Genomic DNA, 22,156 nt, shown 5'->3' on the forward strand with positions numbered 1-22,156 from the left:
GTTGTGGAAGTTTGTCTGACCCCTCCAAACTTATTAGAGATCATCTTCTCCTGGACTCATGCCTGATGAAACCTCCCTTTCTCAGAGGAAAGATGTCATTTATGACTACAGTTGGCTAAAGAGAAACGAATGGCTGTAGCACATCACAGTTCCATTTACTTGTCAAAATCTGGGCTTTAAGTGAACCCTAGAGATCTGCCTGTCTCTGCCTCCCCAGAACTGGGGTTAAGATACCCTCTACCATGCCTGACTTCACAGTTACTTGTGTGACACATATACTGGAGTGTTGTTTTGATCTGTACAAGTGTTCCCATAATTGCCATAACTTCTAATGAATGTGTGATTACAGAATCAGCTTTTTCAGAACTTAAAGCAGTTGCCCATCAAAATCCTGATTATGTGTCTATAGTGTGGTATACATATTTTAATTTTCCAAACTCTGCAAAATGAAACACATTCTTTTGCCAAGTTTCATTTCTTTCATTATCTTTTAGCTTACTTCTCACAGGTAATGGAGTTTGGTCATATAAAGAACAGGTAGGACATTTTCTTATAATTTGTTTGGCTTGTTGTTAAAAATCCCCCATTAAACCTTCATTGTTAACATGGTATTTCTTATGAAATTCTTAAGATTCTAGCACATTTTCTATTAATAGCTGACCAATTTCATCATTGTCTTGTGCTAAAGGGCCTGGTAGACCTGCATAGAATCTGATACATGTTGTATACAATGGATAATTTCTAACTCTGATCACTTGTTACAATTGAATAAACAGTGAAGTTAATTCTGAATTTTCCTGTTTAGCATTTCTATATGCAAAACAATACTTTCTGCATATTGAGAGTCAGTGAGTATGTTAAGAGATTCAGGAAAATCTAATACCATAAGAATGGCATACAGCTCTGATTTTTTCAAACTGAATCATAAGGGGTTTGAACCACTTTACTTATTTTTCCTGTCTTATAACCTGCCTTCCCTGATTTATTTGCATCAGTATAGATTGTTGGGGCTCCAGAAATTGGTGTCTCTTTTACTATACAAGGGAGAATCCCATTAGCTCTTTTTATAAACTGAAGTCTCTTGCTTTCAGGAGATTTGTTGTTAATCTCTCCCAAAAAATTACTACATGCTGTTTGCCTTTGCCAATGATCATTTTCTGCCCAGAATGAGGCACTTTCAGTATTAGCAGGGGCACCACAATTTCTGTTGGGTGAATTCCTACTAATTGATGAAGTTTCATTTTTCCTTTCAGAATCAATTCCCAAAAATGTTTCCACATAGGTCTTTAATTTTTAACTCTGTGTGCTAAAATAGCCATTCTATGATATTATCTTCTCTCTGCATAAGAATTCTTGTGGAATTTTTAAAAAAATTTTTTAAGATTACTTCTCTTATTAAAGGCATATCATATGAATGAAATATAACATCAGTCATATTTCTAATCCTTTCATCTATAGTTGCTGATATTGCCTTTAATGGCCTGATTGCTGTCTTGCATTCAGCATTACCATTTTTGAAAGCCAATGATTCAATTAGAACTTTCTTAGCTAGAGGATTTGACGCCTTCCTATCTATAGCTGAAGTCAATCTTTATAAAAAGACAGTGAATGTTTCTTTTGGACCTTGCATAATAAATAGTTTAAGTCTTTTTTGTTGTTGATTCTTGCACTTAAGGCTTCCATATTACATAATGCCAAGGTTGCTTCATCTTATATGACTTGCATCTGTACTTCACCATATAGACATTTATTTAGTAGCTGATCTTGAGAAATATTGATACCTCTGGGCCTTTTTCTCTGTTCTGTCTCCTTAGCTTCTTCTTTCCACCATGAACACCGTTGTAACTGCAGACATCAGACATAGAGATACAGAATTTACAGTGTGCCCAACTGCATTATGGTCTTGCTTTGGTCCAGAATTTCCTTACTGTGCTTCCATTCCTCCCCTTTGGAATAGTAATGTATATTCTGGGAAATTGCATGTTAGAAGACTGTTCTCTGTTGTAGAGTGGCAGCCATAGGCCAATAGGTTTGAACACTTGTTCATCAGGGACTTGCACACCCTTGGATGAATTTGGAGTGTGGATTTGTTGGAGGAGGTGTAGTCTTGCTAAGGAAGTCTAACTCTGGGAGTGGGCCTTGAGGTTTCAAGGACTCAAGCCAGGCCTGGAGCTCTTCAGTCTTCCTGCTGCTGGTTTATAAGGATGCAGAATTCTAAGCAACCATGCCTGCTGTGTGCCACCTGGCTCTGCACCATGATGACAGTGGACTAGACTTCTAAGACTATAAGCAAACCCCAGTTATGTGCTTCCATTTATAAGAGTTGTCATGATCTTAGTGACTATTCACTGCAATAAAATATTGACTAAAACAGATGCCAACACTTGGCTCTAAAAAAGTTAAAAACACTAAAAAGCAATTAGATATATTGACTTTAAAACTGATTAAGTTCTTTCCCAGTAGAGGAAATGCCATTAATAAAATACTGTATACTAATGTAAAATCCTGCCCTGTGTAAAATGTTAGCTGCTGAGTCCTGTATGCTGACAGACAAGCCAACTTTCTGTTGGAGTGAGCCAACCAGGTGTGCACTTACCCACATGGGAGAATTTCCCAATTGGAAATTTTATTCTCTCAAGTTAGTCTTCCCAAATTGTATATCCACTAATTTGGTTTGCTTCCATTTATATGGCATGGATTAATGTATACTGGTAAAGTACACAGAAAGTCATTCACCTTCCACATCACAACCCACTTTATAATGGAGACCCATGAAGCTCACTGACTTAAACACCTTGTAACTCAAATATTGCCTAGTCTGTTTTCCCCTGCAGTGTACACAATAAGCTATTCCTTGTGTTCTTTTCTCAAGACAAAAGCCATGTTCCACACAGAAATTCTTTTCTGTTAATGAAATTGACAGCCCATTCCATAACTCAAATGGGTTCAATTAGAACTGTGTGGCTTTCTGAGCCTTTAATCCTAGACTTGAGGAGGTTGACCCAGGAGGACAGCAAGGACATTGCCCTATACAGCTACACACTGGGATCAAGAAAACATGAATTATCAAATGAGACCTTATCTCAAAATATTTTTCTGAAAGGCTGGAAGTGAAGCTATTCTGAATTTAATGTGCATTTCCTATGCAAAATTATGCCAGACACATAGAGCTTAAGAAAGAAAAAAATGCCTTTAGCAATAACAAGTCTACTCTGTATAATGTTTAATATATTGAGGTGGGTTCTGGGAAATGGAGTGTGGAGTGTGCAGAGAAAGTATAGTGCAGAGGGCCCTGGGAAGACCTTGTCACTGTTGCTGGCAGGCAGTGGCAGGCTTGTAGATGGGGTGTGGGAGGTCTCTTACCTGCTGCTCCCTGATCTGTAGTGGTTTCCGAGGCTACAGATCGAGGTGGATCCCAGGAAGTGACACAGGCCTGGGAACTGGGGTATGGGTTCTATGTGGCATATTGAAAGCTGTAACTTAGCAGGTGTTGGAGGGTGATGGGACTTAGACAACCAGAATGTAGGGAGCTAGGGTATAATGCAGTCAGCTCGACACCATTGGTATAGCCCCATGCTGTCCTCCCAGTACATAATAGTTACATTCATCATGATATGGGCTGGGGCTCATCATGGTCCTTGAGCGTCCATCCTTTAGAGGTGAAAAAATATAGACTGAAGAGCTGAGCTATGTCCTCAGCAGCTTTGAGCTTGCAGCAATAAGGAAGAATGGGTCATTATTTTATTTTAAATAGTGAAGAAAAACTCTCATTGTTACTTAGAGCAGTGAGGTCCCCATAGGTTTCTGGCATCACATCTTGTAGAGACTCTTCTAGGAAGGCCTAGCAAAGCTCACTCTTCCTAACCTTTTCATAGTGCTCCATTATAGAATACCACTGTTTTCCTGCATTTTAGTTTATCTAAATAGCTAAAGCCAAACTTAGCAACAACAAAGAAGCTAAACAAGTATTACTGTGAACCCAAGCAGATCTCAGGAATTTATAAATCTTGATTATCAAATATACTTTATTCATCAAGCATATATTGTTACACATATAGGTTTTGTAGATGCCTGGCGTTGAACAGGGTTAGTAAATGACCCGTCCCGCAGGTCAGTTGAACGAGACCCTGAGAGGGTCAGAATAGTGTGGGACAGGAGATGTGAAGAATGGAGACAAGACAGGAATCTGATCAAATCTCATTTAATGAAGGCAAAGCATACACTTATATAAAAAAGAATCACAAAAGAATCTCCTCACAGTATCAGTATTTGCATCATAAGGCAACGTATCCGAGGATTTACTTAAGGCTATCCAGCTCCCAGGCTTGCATGGAACTTGGTATCTAGTTCTCAGGAACAGAACACCCCTCTCTCATGAAATGCCAAGGATAGTCTCGGAACTTTAGATAAAACTTGTATCTGCCAAGGCCAGGAAGTAGAATCCCATGTACCAGACTCCTAAAGTTTCACACAGCAACAGCCTGTCATCTAATTTACGGAAAAGTCCTAGCTGGCAGAAAAATAGAAACTATAAGCTTGGTTAATAAAGAAAATGGAAATGACCTCTAAAACAGCTGAGCTAGAGTCAAGCCAAAATAGCCATGCCAGAAGCAGCACCCACAAGTAAAGACAGAGGTTTGATACACACTTTAAAATTAGCTTTTTATTAATTTGAGTGTACCTTATAACCTTAGAAATATATAAACATTGTTAATACTTAATAAGAATCCATTCTAGCCAAAGATATATGAGACCTGTTGCTGTCTTCTTCATCTAAAAGTGAGATACAGTGAAAAGCAGAGAGTTCAGGAGAACTAAGAAGTTTTACAATTGTTGCTTTATACCATGCTGTCATCTTAAGATGGTGAAGTTCATGTACACATTCTCATTGGTCACTCCATCCTAAACTATCCCATACATGTATGCAATAAAAATGGTGAGACTTGCTGGGTGTCTCTGCCACCTGTCTTTACTCCCAGCTCTTGAGAGGCAGAGGCAGGCAGATCTCTGTAAGTTCAAGGCCAACCTGATCTACAGAACGAGTTTCAGGAAAGTAAAATGTATACAGAGAAACCCTGTTTCAAAAAAAAAAACCCCACCAAAACAGTGAGATTGATTGCATAGCAAATGTATACTACATTGAGAATATAGTTACATAATTCTGTATGTTTAACATTTATTTCATATCAAAGAATTTCTAATGCACTCACCCAGTCATTTTACAAGAAAACAAAAAAGGAAGATGACACTTCTCATTTCTGGATCCCTTAAGTAGGATATGGCACTGCCACAGAAAGGCCTACTAACATGTACAGGGAGACATGTAAACAGAGCAACACTGTTGAGCTTATATCACAAAAATATATCAAAATTACTAACTTCAAAAAAGAATGAACAAGATGGTCATGATGGTGCACTTTTAATCTCAGACCCCAAGAGGCAGTAACAGGTGAATCTCTATCATTTCTTGGCCAACCTGTCTGCGTAGAGACCTTGTCTCACACAAACAAACAGAAAGATAGAAAGGAAAAGATAGGCTTCACTTGAAATTCCTCCAAAGAGTTAAACATTCACTTAAATTCTGTACTTGTCTCACAAAAAACTGGAGTGACCCCCACTTAAATTTTAAGGCTAATATGATATTGCTATAAATTAATGAATTTTTAATAAGTTACTAACAGATCAAAGAGTTCTCAGTAACATTAGTAAACGCTGATCTTAAAAATCAAAAACAAAAATGATGGAGCACATAAGGATAGCTCAACAGATAAGAAAACTTGTTGATTTTGCAGAGGACATGGATCAATCCCCAGAACTTGTTTGACACTCAAAAACATTCAGGACTTCAGGTCAAGAGAATTCAATTTTCTTTTCTGACTTCAGTGAGCTCCAGGCACACATGCAGTATACATCCACAGATGTGGATGGGCAAAAGATACATGCATATTTTTTTTCAAAATTAAAAACAAGGTAGGGAGAATATTCTACACCTGCAATCTAATACATGTTCTATAGTTTAATGTCAAATGACACAAGCAAAAGTTGTCTAAGAGGAGAAAACCACAATTACAAAAATACCTCAAAACCCAATGTGGTGGCACACACCTTAATACCAGCACTGGAGAGGCAGAGGAGGGGAAGAAGTACTATTGAGGGAGAGAATTCTGGAGAGATGGCTAGAACTAAGAGGCATCTGGGGGATGATATGAGAACCTACTGCAGCAAAATTTCCTAAATATATATGAAGGTAATCTTAATGAGTTCTCCATATAATGGGGATATGGAGTCCCAACTGGCCACCTCTTGACACCAAATGAGGCTTCCAGTATTGAAACTGCATTGCTTTCAATCCAGTTGTTGGCCAACAGGGTGCCATGGAAAATTCCAAAAACCTATGCTTTTGTTCTGACAATGGGTTGCTCTCAGCAAAGTTACAGTGGGGCCTACTGCCAAGCACAACACCCATACAAATCATTTAAAATAAAGAAATTAACTTAGTATTTAAGGTAAGCTTGAAGTGCTAAGTGCTAGTGTCTTTGGTTAAGGATGATACTCTGCAGGCTACCGAAAAAGAATCTTAAACAGCAATCCAGCCACAAAATCTTCAACCTACAATATTTCCTGCTTGCAAGATATGTTAGGGAAATGGCACATAACTTATGGGAGTAGTGAACCAATGTCTGATTTTACTTAAGGTCCACTACATGAGACGGAACCCAAACCTGAAACTGCTTGGGTAACCAAGATACAGAGACAAGATAGACCCGAAGCCCTGGTTTCAAACCTGTTATACTGTGTTCACTGTGTGCCATGAGGAAAGGGATGAAATACACCAGAGGGCTTGGGAAACTGCAAAATCTTTTATTATTTTCACCACTAAAGCAGAGTAGCTGATCAACCAGGGCCACCACACATGAATTGAGACCCTTGTTTCTTTTTCGTTTCCCTGAGCAGGGGCTGAAATGAAAGGGGCTTTAATCCCAGGTGCATGCTGCAATTAAAAGCAGGCACCATCATGCCTAGAGAGGTCTCTGATTCTTATGCTTGATTCTGGGGCACTTTTTCTTTTGTTGGGTTGCCTTGTCCAACCTTGATGTGATGGTTTTGTTATTTTGTACTGTAATGTTTCCTTGTTACTACTTAAAAAGCTATTCTTTTCTAACAAGACACAGAAAAGGAGTGATCCCATCGGGAGAGATGAGAGCAACTGGAAGAGAGAGAGGGCGGAAAAAACTGTAATCATGATATAGTATATGAAAAAACAATCTATTTTCAATAAAAGAAAAAAATTAAAAATATGTAGAAAAGCTCTAGCTTTTACAAACATGTAGGGGTTTTCCTAATAAGAGATTAATGGGTGAGGGCACAGCCCACCGTGGGTGGTGCCATACTGGGCTGATGGTCCTGGTTTTTCTAAGAAAGCAGGCTGAGAAAGCAATGGTGAGCAAGCCAGTGCAGCACTTCTCCACAGTCTCCGAGTCAGTTCCTGATTCCACCTTTTTGCTGTCTGAATTCCCAGGAGATACTTTAGTAACTGGAGAAGCTTTGATAATTGTAGATGTGGGAGAATTAAATATCCTATTTGAGATACTTAAAAGGTTCATCTTTATGCTTCTATTGTTCTAAAATTACTTCTAGTACCATAATCTGTATTAATCTCAGTTCTGTAGATTAACAAAATTTGTAGAATGAATCTCTATATGTATAGGATGAGGATTCATTAGAATGACTTGCAGGCTTAGCTAATCTAAGAATAGCTTGACAAGAACAGAAAGTCTAAGAAACCAATAATAGTTGGACAGTACACACAGCTTGATGACTCAGTTAGTCTTAACACAGGCAGTAGTCATGTAGAAGTAGCTGTAGAGCTTGTTTTTAAAACTACTTTATTTCAGATGTTATTCCCTTCCAACCTCCCAACTCTATGAATGATAGTGAAGGTTAGTGGGGAGAGAGGGCCCAGACTCTTTTGCTTCTTCTGGCTGTTTAGGGTCAAGGGGTCCAATCTCCCTCAACCTCAGAGCTAGCAATCTCCTTCAAGATGCTGCACCCTGAAGTATTTCTGTCTGTCTGCTCCAAAGTGCTACATGCCACACACCAACACCACATGCCACACCTTTGTTTTCTCAGCTTTCAATTTATATCCTCAGAGTCCTAGACTGTGTCCCTCTTATGTGCTGCATGTGGAAGGCTGTTAGCAGCTGGCAAATGCCATGCCTTGCATTAGACAATTAACAGGTGTGGACAAACTTTAGCCCAACTAAAACCCCACACTTGGGATTAAAACAAAAACATGTTTACATAACTGAGTTTACAAAGAAACCAAAACTTCCAGTGAGGAAATGGCTTGCAATCAAGAGGAAAAGCAGAGAGTTGTTAGTGGAAGAATTAAAGTGGGATATCCTCAGACGATACAAGTCCTGAAACTCATTAGTGAAGTTCACTCTTAGTTCCCAGAAGAGGTAATCTCTAGGTCTGAGAAGTTGGTCCTGGTTAGGAAGAGCAATCCAGGGAGAATTAGATGCAAGGGAACCAGGAAATAGTTACTAGGGATGCTTTTCAGCTTTGGAAAGAAATGAAGAGTAATAGATAAAAATGACAAATCTGAAAACAACAGTGATCAGGAAAAAGCAGAGCACTATACTAAAAGAGAAATTAGAAGCTGAAGATATACTAAGACATACTATCTAATGTCTCTCTCTGATGAGGTTGAAGATTTTTCTCCTCTTTGTGCTGATTTTGCTCCCCCCAACTCCAGCTCTAATTTCCTCTGCTCCTAAAACCTATACATCAAGTTTAGCTTCCAATAGAATGGGAACTTTTTCCACTGCTTCACTTTATCTATTATTGAGGCTATTAAGAGGTTTCTCATCTCCTGATAAGAAAATTAAGTTATTCTAATTCGAGGTAAACATCTCCAATGCAAGAGGCTCTGTCCAGGAGATGGGAGTGGATGCCAGTGAGTGTAATGCTCAATCCTAAAAACCAAAGGCAGTAAGTTAGAAACTATACCCATTTCATTTAGGACTCTTGAGGATCTTAAGTAGGCTTGTGCTCAATATAAACAACTGCTCCTTTTCTCTCCTTGATTCTATTCCTGGGGAAGTGTTTCTTCCCTTCGACTGCTGGATCTCAGAAAAGGCTTGCTTTACTGGGGTGAATACTTACTGTGGAAGACTGATTATTCAGAAAGATGCATGGAACAAGCTATTAGAAACCATGAAAATAATGTTCCCATACTTTTTGAAATGTTAGAAGGCATGTATAGTGATGTTCAGTTACAGATTACAGATCCTCCTGTGGATTAGGGACAAATCAGTGCTTTAGCCTTATAGCCGTGGATGAATTCTGGATTCTGGAAAAAAGAGAAAATTTCTACAACTAGACAATGACCTGATGAGCCCTATCATTGTTTCCTCTCCTCTGCAGTTGCCTGGTAGTTGATGGGGAGGTGGAAAGGATAATTGTTAAACAGTTGGCATATGAGAATGCTAGTGCTGGCTGCATGCCAGACTGCCATACACCCCTCTAGAAAAGAAGGATGCTTCTGGGTTGATATAGGCCTTCTCTCTGGCCACAGCCCTACAAGGCAGAATAGTACCTCAATTATTGGCAGCCATCCAAAAAAAGAAAACTTAGTAAAAATAATGGCAAAGGATCTTTTAAATGTGGTCATGCTGGACATTTTAAAAGACAAGTGTGCAAAAGGAAGACAGAGTGTTCCTCAGGTCATGAAGACTAAGATTTCAGGTTTACACTCTCACTGTAAACAAGGAAAGTATAGGGCAAACCCAAGTATATTCCTGAGTGGTGATGAAGAATGGTCTTTGCCTCAAGGAAACTGGATGAAGGTAGATCCCAGGCCCAGCCAAAATTTGGGGTGCATCCAGGAACAACTCAGATTAATCTAAAAAGGTGAATGAGAGTCCTACAGCCCTTCTTAGTGTCCATCACTCCAATGGATCAAAAACCTGAGAGCACGCTCATAGAGTTCCAGACCTGACCTCAATGCCACATCCAGATTCATATTAACAACAGAAATGGGGGTCCATGCCATATTTCCTGGTACATTTGGGCATGTGCAAGAAGGAAAGGCTGGATTGATAATAGGCAAAACTAGTGTGATCAGTTCTAGATTGGGATTATAGTGGTAAGATTAAAATTACGGCATCTGTTCCTGTTAACACCCAAACTTTACAGAAAAGACAACACATTGCTACACATTGATTCCAATGTCAGTGTTTAATTTGGTAATGTCTTCTCAGGAAAGGGGCACAGAATATTGTAGTTTTTTTGTGTCTGTATGAATTTTTTCATGGTTTTGAAGAGTACTTAGATGTGCAAAGGCCTTCCCACATTGATTACATTTATAGAATTTCTCTCCAGTGTGAGCTCTTTCATGCAGTTGAAGACTACTGTGATATACATAAGCTTTTCCACAGTGATTACACGTATAGGGTTTCTGTCCAGTATGAATTCTTTCATGCATCTTAAGATGACTATTACCTGCAAAGATTTTACCACATTGATTACATTCATAGGGTTTTTCTTCAGTATGATTTCTTTCATGGTTGTAAAGACTACTGTTACTTGCAAAGGCTTTACCACACTCATTACATTTATACGGCTTCTCTCCAGTATGAATTCTTTCATGTATTTGAAGAGTATGGTTATATGCAAAGGCTTTACCACATTGATTACATTCATAAGGTTTTTCTCCAGTATGAGTTCTTCCATGGAGTTGAAGATTACTGAAATATGCAAAGGTTTTACCACACTGATCACATTCATAGGGTTTCTCTCCAGTATGCGTTCTTTCATGAATTTGAAGACTATTGCTATATGCAAAGGTTTTACCACACTGATTACATTCATAGGGTTTCTCTCCAGTATGAATTCTTTCATGCACTTGAAGAGCACTGCGACATTGAAAAGCTTTATCACATTGATTACATGCATAAGGTTTCTTTCTACTATGACTTCTTTCATGCATCTTAAGATGACTGTTACTTGAATACACTTTTCCACACTGACTACATTCATAGGGTTTCTCTCCAGAATGGGTTCTTTCATGCATTTGAAGACTATTGCAATATGCAAACACTTTACCACATTGATCACATTCATAGGGTTTTTCTCCAGAATGACTTTTTTCATGCTTGTAAAGACTACTATTACTTGCAAAGGCTTTATCACACTGATTACATTTATATGGTTTCTCTCCAGTATGAATTCTTTCATGGAGTTTTAGAGTACTGCGATATGCAAAGGTTTTACCACACTGAGAACACTCATAGGGTTTCTCTGCAGTATGAATTCTTTTATGTATATGAAGAGTACAGTTACGTGCAAAGGTTTTTCCACATTGAGTACATTCATAGGGTTTCTCTCCAGTATGAGTTCTTTCATGCATTTGAAGACTATTGTAATATGCAAAGGTTTTATCACATTGTGTACATTTATAGGGTTTCTCTCCAGTGTGAATTCTTTCATGTACTTGAAGAGAACTGCGACATGTAAAGGCTTTACCACATTGAATACAGTCATACAATTTCTCTCCAGTATGCGTTCTTTCATGCCTTTTAAGAGAAGTGTTACATGAAAAAAGTTTACCACACTGATTACATTCATAGGGTTTCTCTCCAGTATGAGTTCTTTCATGTATGTGAGGATAAGTGGGACATGAAAAGGATTTCCCACATTGAGGATTTTTATACTTTTTCTCTCTAGTATTAGTTCTACCTACTTGATGATGGCTGTGACAAATAAAGGCTTTATCTTGTTTACAGTCATAGGATTTCATTTCCAAAGGAGTTCTTTGGTGGAATTCTAAAGAGGCTTTATCACATTGATTACATTCATAGAGACCCTCTTCATTATAGGTTGCTTTGTGTTCTTCAAGATACCTGTGAAGGTTAAAGCTTTTACTACTTGGATCATATTTATCACTTCCTTTTCCTATATGAGGTTTTTCACTTCTTTGAAGAGAACTGGAAGAACTCAGAGCTTTTGCACCCTGATTGCATTTACAACATTTTTCTATAGTGGGAGTCACAATACATGTGCAAAATGAGGCAGGGCAGACAGAAGATTTTTCACATTCCTTGTACTCACAGGGCTTTTCTCCAATGTTAGTATTTTGATGTATTCCCACTGAATCTGGAAAACCAATTACTTGTAAACTTGTATCCCATTCATATCTTCTAATTGTTCTGGGAAAGAGAGTGGCACACTGCTGCTCTCCATGTTCCTTCAGATCACATGGCTGGTATCTAGAGGGACAGCCACTATACCTATTGCAGAAAGAACAGCAAATAAAAGATGTTCAGATTGCATTCACACACTTTAACTTTTTGTTTCTCACAGACATGTAGTGTAGAGATTTAACATTCTTCACCACAAAAACCTTCCTGACTTTCATAATTAAATTATGAAATTATTATAATTACATTAAATTACTATAAGCCATACAAGCACATGAGTAACAGGAGTATTATTATGGACAATTTGCTTATAACAGGTCTTGGACATACAGTAAACCACTAATCAATGTGTTTACCTTTTCTGATACTTGCAAGTTATAAAGTGAAGTGGATAGAGAGTTTTGTAATTGTTCTTATGTGGCTATGATTAAAACTGTGATACCTGTTAAGGCCTTGTTTTCAAAGAATACATTGCAAACACTCATCAGCTATCTGACATAGAGATATATGGTGTTTGGAGCATTTAATAATCCTCACAAAGCTGTGCATATTTCCACTATTTCTTTTTATTAAAACTTAAAGTTATATTAAAATTTCTTCATAGAGGCATGTGTATTGGCTTGCATATGAAAATTACCTTCCGTGTCTTCTAGAACTTTGACAATGTTCTTCTATATTGTGGTCTTCCCCTTTGTGTCCTAAAATATAGTACCAGAAAAAATGTATGTTACTGGAAATTATAAAATATGTAAATTATCTTCAGTGAATCTTAAAAAATGCTCACCGTATTCTTCTTCCTCTTTCACAATTAAAATCAATGAGCACTAATCACTAAGAAAGGATTGTCCCCTTAAGTAAAAAGTAAAGGAAAATTCACATTATTACCTGTAAAATTAAGGTTCCAGTAGGTTTCCAGCATCACATCTTTGTAGAGACTCTTCTGAGAGGGATCTAGCAATGCCCACTCTTCCTGAGAGAAGTTCACATGTACGTCCTCAAAGGTCACTGCATCCTAAAGCATACCATATACATGCATGTATGTATACATATACATATATATGTATATATATATATATATATATATAGTATGTACAGGTAAATATATAAATTTTACATATGTAGGTAATAGAAGTGATAGAAGTGATCAGATTGGCTGCATTGTAAATGGACAGTTTACTGAATATATATTTACATAATTCCGTATGCTCAACATAGTAATTCCATGTCACAGAATTGTAAATGCAATCACTAACTCATTTTTGAAGAAAACAAGAGAATCATGCGTCTCATTTCTGTGCACAATAAATAGGATATGGGATTGCTGGAGAAATGTCTACTAACACATACAAAAAGACATGCAAACTGAGCAGTATTATTGAGAATACATCAGTAAATTGTATCAAAATTACTAACTTCAAAAATGGACAGAAAAATGGCTGTGGTGATGCTCAACTTTAATCCTAGACTTCAGAAGGCAGAAACAGGTGACTCCCTATAATTTCCAGATCAACTTCTCCAAAGAGTTAAATATTACCTATAGAAATGTACTTATCTATTGGAAAACTGGTGTGACCCTGTATAAACTGTAAAGATAATATGATATTCCTATGAAGAAATGTACTTTTAATAAGTTACTGATAGATGACAAAGTTCTACAAAAATTATTAATGGAAATGATGGTCATAAGAAAAAAAACAATACCACTAAGAAAAACAATAGCCTATATAAGGATGATAGTAGAATGAAGATCACTTTTTGCTTTTGCAGAGAACCTGATCAAAGCCCAGCCTTCACTTTGAGGCTCCCAACCATTCAGAACTCCAGCCAAGAGAATTCAATGTTCTCTTCTGACTTCAATGAACAGCAGGCTTTCACAAGATATATATCCATAAATATAGGCAAAAGACAGATGCACATATTTTAAAAATTAAAAAAAAAACACAGAAGGGTAGGAAGAATGTTACACACCTACAAACCAATCAGAGATCAGTGTTAATGTCATGCATGCATGCTATCCTGGTATAAAAAAATTATGTCCTCTAAGAAAGTTCTAAAGTCAAGATATGGGTAAAGCTCAGTACAATAACAAATGCTCGAAATGTAGACAAACTTAATTCCATAAGATAGAAATACAAACAAAAAAATATCAGGCTAAAAAAATTGCGCAGGGAAGAGCATTGCTTGTATTTTACCTTACATTATTTAGGGTCAGAGACTGTAATGTTGGTACAGTTATGGGTGCATGAGAAGGAAGTAGGCTGCTCAGCTTCAATCACAAAAAGAAGACAAGTGTGATAAGGGTATAAACACTCAAAGCCTATCCCCAGAGACTAACTTTCTCCAAAAGGAATTTTGCCCTTAAAGGTACCATGAGCACGTCAATGAAAGCTACCAACCAGTTACAAATGGTCAATTCCATCATCAAATCTGGGAGTGTTTTCATTCAACACACCATATTTCACACAGGTGATGATGGGCTCACACTCAACCCATACTGAAACAGGAAAATTCTCCTAACTTCCAAATCTCCACAGTATGTCACAGTCTGAGCACTGTTGAAATGTCCAAAGTTTCTCTTAACCTTCAAGAAATCTCTTAACTTGACGTCTTGTAAAATCAAAACACAAATCATACCTTCCCAACTCACAATACATATTTCTTTTGCAAAGAAGGAAAGATTGGACTAAGGTATCCTGACACCCTGCTGGGTAAATATCAAGTCCTGTGTCATCCAACTGAGGATTCAATTTCAAAGGGCTTACATGGCTCTTTATCTCTGCAACTTCCCATACTCCTTGTTCTTTGCCTACTTCCACTCCCTATATGCAGTATTCATGGCAGGTACCTCAAAGCTTGGGTATTTTAACATTTTTTAGTCTCAAAATGCAACCCAGGCTTTATTACCATGGATTCATGTCAAAACTCTCCCAGTTTCCTCACTGGATCGGACTCTGCCAAACCTATGACTGAAACGGTGCTGAATACACAGAGGAAGAATCCATGAGCTTTAAAATTTGTATCTTTCTTCTTTCTAGGAAATGTAGCACATAGATGATACCACCATAAAAAGTTCTAGCTTGGGGTGTACCCTGCTCAGTGAAACAAAGTAGCAGCAGGTTCTGTATGGAGTTGCTTTTTAGGACGAGGAATCACCTCATCTTTTCCTTCCATAGTTAAACACTTTGTAGGGGGGTCCAGGAACATTACATTTTCTGTATGTTCAAAGAAGAGCAGGTACCTTCTTTTTAATGGCCCTCACCTCCCTGATAATTCCTGCTTCTGATTCAGCACATGTCTGCCATCTGAATTTACCTCCAGCCCTTTTTCTTCTCAAACCACATAGGATTCATTTCTGCCCCTGGTGTTGCTCTTTTTCTCTACAGATCTGCAGGAGTCATGAGTAGCAACCATGCCACAGATTGAATGTTTTGTCCAGACATCAGTCCATTACTCTTCCTTTGAGACTTAGTCGATTTCACAAACGACAAAGACAAAGAATAGAAATATGCTAAAATATTACACAAACAACCTGTCTCAGCGACTGTTCTATTGCTTTGAAAAACACTATGACAAAGACACTCATAATGGAATACTTTGGAGACTGATTATAGTGACAGAAGGTTACTTCATTATCATCTGAAAGGAAGCATCTTGGTGGGTAGCCATGGGGCTGATGTTAAGTCCTGATACAGAAGAAGGGAAGCAGAAAGAAACACTTGCCTTGCACTGGTCTTTGGAAACCTCAAAGGTTAAGTACACACACCCAAACAAGTAAGATAAATCTACTCCCACAATGGCATACCTCTTAATTTCACAGATAGGACTACTAATCGGGGCCCAAACGTTCAAAAATAAGCACATAGCTTGATGTGGTGGCATACAACTGTAATCCCAGCACTTACGGAGGCAGAGGCAGGCAGATCTCTGCTAGTTTGAGGCCACCTCATCTACAAAGTGAGCCCAGAAAAGCCAACGCTACACAGAGAAATCACGTCTCCTAAAACCAAAAACCAAGCTGAAATTAAACAAAACAAAAACAAAAATAGGCACACGAGGCTGCTGAACTAATATAAATCATAACATGAATATAACCTAAGGAGAAAAGAGCTCATAAAGAAAAGAGTGAAAGATACTAATGGAAACAGAGAGAGAGAGAAGGAAAGAGAGATAACAAGAGATACAGAGAAACAGAGAAAAGGAAGAAAATATTTCCTCTAAATACAGGGGAGCCAGCTCCTCTCGCTGTGTTACAAGTTTCCTTAATACAAACTTCCCTACCTTGTGTAAGAAGAGATTGAACATCCTGAGGCCTCTAAATTCAGGTTTAATTATGTATTTTTTCTGTGAGTGCATGGTATTCTCCTGTTTCCCTCCCTACTCAGTCTTCTCAGAGAATCTCAGAAATCTTGGATTAGGTTTGGTAGAAGCAATGAAGGCAGTCTCTTGGTGTGCTTAAGTGTGACTGTTGGAGATGATGCCAACAGAAAGTTACATTTCTGGGTAGAAGTGCCACACAAGGCTACTAAAATTTTAAGTTTGATTCAACTATTTTAACAAGTTGAAATCTGAAAGTCTTAAATTCTAGCCCACATGGAGACTCAGAAATCTGTCTGGTCACAGCTGAGACCATGTTCAACTGTGATAAAATGGGACCAAGCAACATCTTTTGGAAACTGAGGAGAAGGTGACACAAGTGGGTGACACCTCTTGGCTTCCCCAATACAGTCTGTGTGGTGAGACATGGACAGGCTCAATTGTCTCTGCTTGCCACCATGGAAATCTTTCCTCTGTACCTTAGCTGTGGGGGGTTAGCAGGGAGCTGAGCTAACCTTGAGTAGAAAACAACCATGTGGTTTGCAGCCATCTTGGCTATTATGTCAATATTACATTACAACAATACAGAATTTGAGCTATAGACTCAAAAATGTCCAACAAAAAGTATCATCATGTACACTACCAAGAACAGGAAACTGATGGGAAAAGATAATCATGAATAAAAAATGATCAACACACAAGACTGGATACATACTAAAGACAGTGACATTCTTTGACTTCAAATCTTTGAAGACAACTGCTATAAAGACAATATTATCTGGGAAAAAATAAAGAGATTAGTAGAACATGAGAGCAGACTTAGAAAAGAAAAACACAAGTCAAATAAAGTAAATGTGGCTTATTAAGACCAGGAAACCCAGGAAGTCTGGCCTTGCTAATACACATGGCATCTACACTCAAACGTGTTAACAACAGACTTTCCACCTGCACAGAATTAACTACAGATGATCCTACACCTGAATGTTAAGTGCCAGGGTTAGAACTTCTCGAAGACACTAGAGAAACTAGGGCTCAGTGGGTCAGCAAATCTGCCTTCCCTGGTGACAGTAAATGCAGCTGAGGTGAGGTCACTGCATAGTGACATCAACAACAAAAACTTTTCCACGTTAGGCCCAGCATGAGCCTAATTTTCAGAAGGGATGAAGAGAACTCAGGAGACGGATCTCATAGATGCAAAATTGCAAGAGGTTTATTTTAACCATCGTGCAATGGGGTCACCCCTGCTGGTCAGCAAAGAGTGGCACTGGGAGACAAAGGCCTTGGGTTTTTAAAGGACAATTTTTAGGGGTTGCAGTCTTGGCAATTCAGGATTGGATGAGGAAACTATAAAGTAAGACAATTGGTTAGTCTTAGGTGCTCAAGCTTGGCCAGTCCTGCCAAGTGTGGATGCAGCTGCAATTAAAGGTAGGGGTGGGGGGTGACTAGCTCATCCTCAAAGATCAGGGCTGCAGGCTTTTGGCTGGAGGTCAAGGGCTACTCAGAAGAAGATTTGAGGCCATCTGCATTGGTTGCTAAGAAACTCTATCTCCCAGACAAGGCTGGTCATTCTTTTTGATGGGCGAAAGTTGTTGCTTGCTCGCTTTCTTATCTCTGTACTCAGAGATGGCCAGGGTCATATTCCTCTGTTCTCTGGAGAAGTACTAAGAGGCTTTAGCTTAATCTGGGCCTAAAACTCAAGAATATGGGCTTTAGAAGACATATGGGTTACAAAGTTAGTCTGATTCTTTCACACACAAGAGCTCAGCTCCCCATGGTGTAAGCAGGTGCAGACAGGGAATATAAGTCATTCAGAGGTCCCACTTCTGCATGGGCGTTGCAGAGACCTCAGGAGAACAAACTGAATCATACTGGACATCTAGCCTCCCAACTGGTTCTTGTTGTCCCTCGAGGAACCCCATGGGAACTGCCCAGGCTCTTCCCAAACTGTGGATGATCCCCTCCCCCTGCCTTATTCTGCCAGTCCCCAACCCAGCTTTCTGCTCATGATGATATGAATTCCCAGGTTGCCTTGCACTCCTCACAGCTCCTGGAATCAGGTCACACCCTAACACACAGGACCTTGGGAGCTCTGTTCTGGTGTCAACTCCTCAGTGGGGCCTTCCCAACATTCTATTATTAACCATAACTGAACACACAGTGGAAGAGTCCATGAACCTTGAAATTTGCATCTCTCTTGTTTCAAGGGAACGTGGCACATGGATGATAACACCATAAGGAGTTCTAGCTTTCTGTGGACCCAGTCCCACTGGAACAAAGTAGCAGCAGGTTCTGTAAGGAGTTGCTTTCTGAGACTAAAATCACCTTGTCTTTTCCTTCCACAGTTAATCACATTGTTGGGTGGTACAGCAACCTCACAACACATTTTCTGTATGTCCAAAGAATAGCAGGTGTTTTCTCTTTAATGGCCCTAACAGCCCTAATGATTTCTGTTTCTGATTCAGTACATGACAGCCATATGAATTTACCTATGACTCTTTTTATTTGGAAACCACACAGGTTTCATTAATTCCTGTCCCTGTTGTTGCTCCTTTTCTCTATGGTCCTGTAGGAGTCACGAGTAATAACCATGACACACACTGAATGCTTTATCTAGAGATCAGTCCATTGTTTTTTCATTTAGCCTCATTTGATTTCAAAGGACATGCACAGAATAGAGAGGTAATATTTCAAAATATTATATGAACACCCTGTCTCAGCGACTGTCCATTGCTGTGAAGAAGCACTATGAACAAGGCAACTCTTACAATGGAATACTTTTGGGACTGATTGGAATGACAGAGGGTTATTCCATTATCATCTTGAAAGGAAGCATCATGCTGGGCAGGCATGGGGCTGAGTGTTACACCCTGATACACAGGGAGGAAGAAAGAAGCACTTGCCTTGCACTGGTTTTCTGAAACCCCAATTCCCACCTAGAGTGAACACCTAAACAAATAAGACAAACCTACTCCCACAAGGGCATATTTCTTCATTTTTACAGTTAGTTCTACTAATTGGGGACCAAGCATTCAAACATAGGAATATGTGGCTATTGAGGTAATACAAACCACAACAGGAATATAGCCTAGGTAGAAAAGAGCTCTTTAGTAACGGAAACAGAGACAGTGGGAGGAGAGAAAAGAGAGACAGAGACAGACAAAAGAAAAATATTTCCTCTAAATACTGGGAAGCCAACTTCTCTGACTGGGTCATAAGGTTCCTTAATATAACCTTCCCTAACACTTCTAAGAAGAGATTAAAGAATTGAGGACTCTAAACACAGGTTTAAGTATGTATCTTTTCTCTGTTATCCCTTGTTTCCCTCCCTAACTAGTTCTCTTAGGGAACCTGGAAAATCCAGGCTCAGGTCTGGTGGAAGCAATGAAGGCAGTCTCTTGGTGTGCTTAAGTGTGACTGTTGCAGATGATGCCATCAAGATGCAGCATTTCTAACTGGGTAGAAGCGCCACACAAGGCTACTAAGGTTTCAAATTTGATTCAACTATTTCAATAGGTAGAAATCTGAAAGTTTCAAGTTCTAGGCAACATGGAGTGTCAGAAATGTGCCCAGAGCATAGTCAACTGGGATACGCAGGGCCAAGCAACATCTCGAGACTGAGGACATGGTGAAACACCTGGATGACCATGCTTGCTTCCACAGTTATAATCTGTGAGGTAAGACATTTGGATGGACTCAACTGTCTGTGCCTGAGGCCATAGAAATCTTTCCTCTGTTCTTTAGCTGTGGGGAGTCTACCTGCCTGGGCCATGCCATGGGTACCATCTCTTCCTGTATTCACAATAACCTCTCAAAAGTGTCTCTATAAAGAAAAGGCTGTAACACTGCACATTCAACCTTGGAGAAGTGTGGATCCAACTGGGACATGTGCCTGATGGAGGATGGGCTCTCCTTAGCAGCTGAGCTAACCTTGAGTAGAAAGCAACCATGTGGTTTGTTGCCATCTTGGCTGTTATGTCAATATTATATTACCACAACACCGAATTTAAGAAATAGATTCAACAATGTCCAATAAGAAGTATCAACATGTATGCTACCAACAACAGAAAAATGATGAGAAAGGTCATGAAGGAAAAAATGATCAACACACAAGACTGGATAAAAACTAAACAGTGACATCTCTGAGTTCAAAACTTTGAAGAAAATTGCAATGGAGAGAAAACATAAAAAGAGAAAAAAAGGGACAGACAAAAGGTGAAAACATTTCTTCCACATAGGGGTCAGCCAACTCCTCTGGCTGCGTTACAGGCTTCCTTAATATAACCTTCCCTACCCTGTTTCAGAAGGAAATTAAACAACTGGAGACCTCTAAACTCCGGTTTAAGTATCTTTTCTCTGAGTGCATGGTATTATTCCTTGTTTCCCTCTGCACCTGGTTCACTCAGAGAACCTGAAAAACCTGTCTGTACTATACTGCCTGGGAAAGAATAAAGAGAGCAACAGAACGAGAGAGAGAGAGAGAGAGAGAGAGAGAGAGAGAGAGAGAGAGAGAGAGAGAGAGAGAGAGAGAGAAAGCACAATTAAAAGGGAGTAAATGTTGAACGAGGCCAGGAAACCTAGGAAGTCTGAATTTACTAACACACGGGACTGGACCACCGTGGCATCTACATGCAAATGTGTTAACAACACAGACTTTCCACCTGCACAGAATTAACTGCGGACAGAGCCGACACCTGAATGTCAAGTGCACAGCTTACAGACGACACTGGAGAAAGAGCTCTGCGAGTCAGCACACCTGCTTCCCTGCAGACAGTAAAAGCAGCTGAGGCTCGCTGCCCGGTGACGTCAGCAACAGGAAGTTTTCACTCAAGGCTCCCTAAGCCCTGAGGACGCGCAGCCAGGGGAACCAAGTCACTCAGAAGTTCAGCTTCCCCCTCGGGGAGGTGCAGTGACCTCACGGGGCGCTTCCCGTCCCGCCCCCGGGGCGAACCCACACGGGCTCCCGCGGCTCCTCCCCGCGTGGGGACGGCGGCCCCGCTCACCATGGCGCCGACTCCGAGCTCGCCCCGCTCTCCTCGGCTCCCAGCAGCGGCTCACAGTGGGGCTCACGGGACCAGAAGAGACGTCCTCAGAACCGCAGCCGAGCCACCAGTATAGAGGACCGGAAGTACCTCCCCATTCTGACTGGAGGGTCCGTCTGGAGGCCCTGATTGGTTAGTGAGCTCTGAGTGATAGGAACATCTCTGGAACACAGCTGTGAAGTGTCACATCACAGTGGTTCTCAGCCCTGGCTCCCACTTGCGTCCCAAACCTCCCGAGATTGGCATTCCAGAAAAACGTATGTCTGTTAGCGTGCAGGCAATTCCACTAGCCTTCTCTCAGGGACCTAAGAACGACTTAGGTCAGCATCTGTCGCCATCACCTGCCGCCTCCTCTGGGTCCCCCGCTTCTCCAAGTGTGGTTGACCAGGCAAAAGGCCTTGTCTGCAACCCCAGCTTTTTCTGTCTCCTGTGCCTGTCCCCGTTCTCTCCCTCTCTCTGCCTTCACGGCTCTGCTCCCTGTTTGTCTGCCTGTCCACATGTCTAGTTTTCTGCCTCTATCCTTTAACCAAGAACTCACTTCTCCCTCTGCCCCTAACAAACCTTGTTTACACCAGATGCATAATTAAGCCCCCTTTGTAA

At 39.9% G+C, this 22,156-nt stretch overlaps 1 protein-coding gene across 2 annotated transcripts; it reads right to left on the reverse strand.

Annotated features, from left to right (window-relative positions):
• Positions 1-4,185: 4,185 nt before the first annotated feature.
• Positions 4,186-21,652, reverse strand: LOC110562040 (zinc finger protein 709-like). Of its 2 annotated transcripts, XM_021658691.2 has the most exons (4): positions 21,518-21,652; positions 13,089-13,215; positions 12,841-12,901; positions 4,186-12,293 (listed from the first exon to the last, which is right to left on the reverse strand). In XM_021658691.2, exons 1-4 carry the CDS (start codon positions 21,518-21,520, stop codon positions 10,262-10,264), a joined length of 2,223 nt encoding a protein of 740 aa, XP_021514366.2. In that variant the 5' UTR covers positions 21,521-21,652; the 3' UTR covers positions 4,186-10,261. The 2 variants fall into 2 exon arrangements, with proteins under 2 accessions (XP_021514366.2, XP_060227212.1); XM_060371229.1 differs by lacking the exons at positions 12,841-12,901; positions 13,089-13,215; positions 21,518-21,652 and having other exon boundaries at positions 4,186-11,906; positions 12,115-12,251.
• Between the last annotated feature and the right edge of the window lie 504 nt (positions 21,653-22,156).

The sequence above is a fragment of the Meriones unguiculatus genome, chromosome 17 (genome assembly GCF_030254825.1).
Source record: "Meriones unguiculatus strain TT.TT164.6M chromosome 17, Bangor_MerUng_6.1, whole genome shotgun sequence".
Lineage (NCBI taxonomy): Eukaryota > Metazoa > Chordata > Mammalia > Rodentia > Muridae > Meriones > Meriones unguiculatus.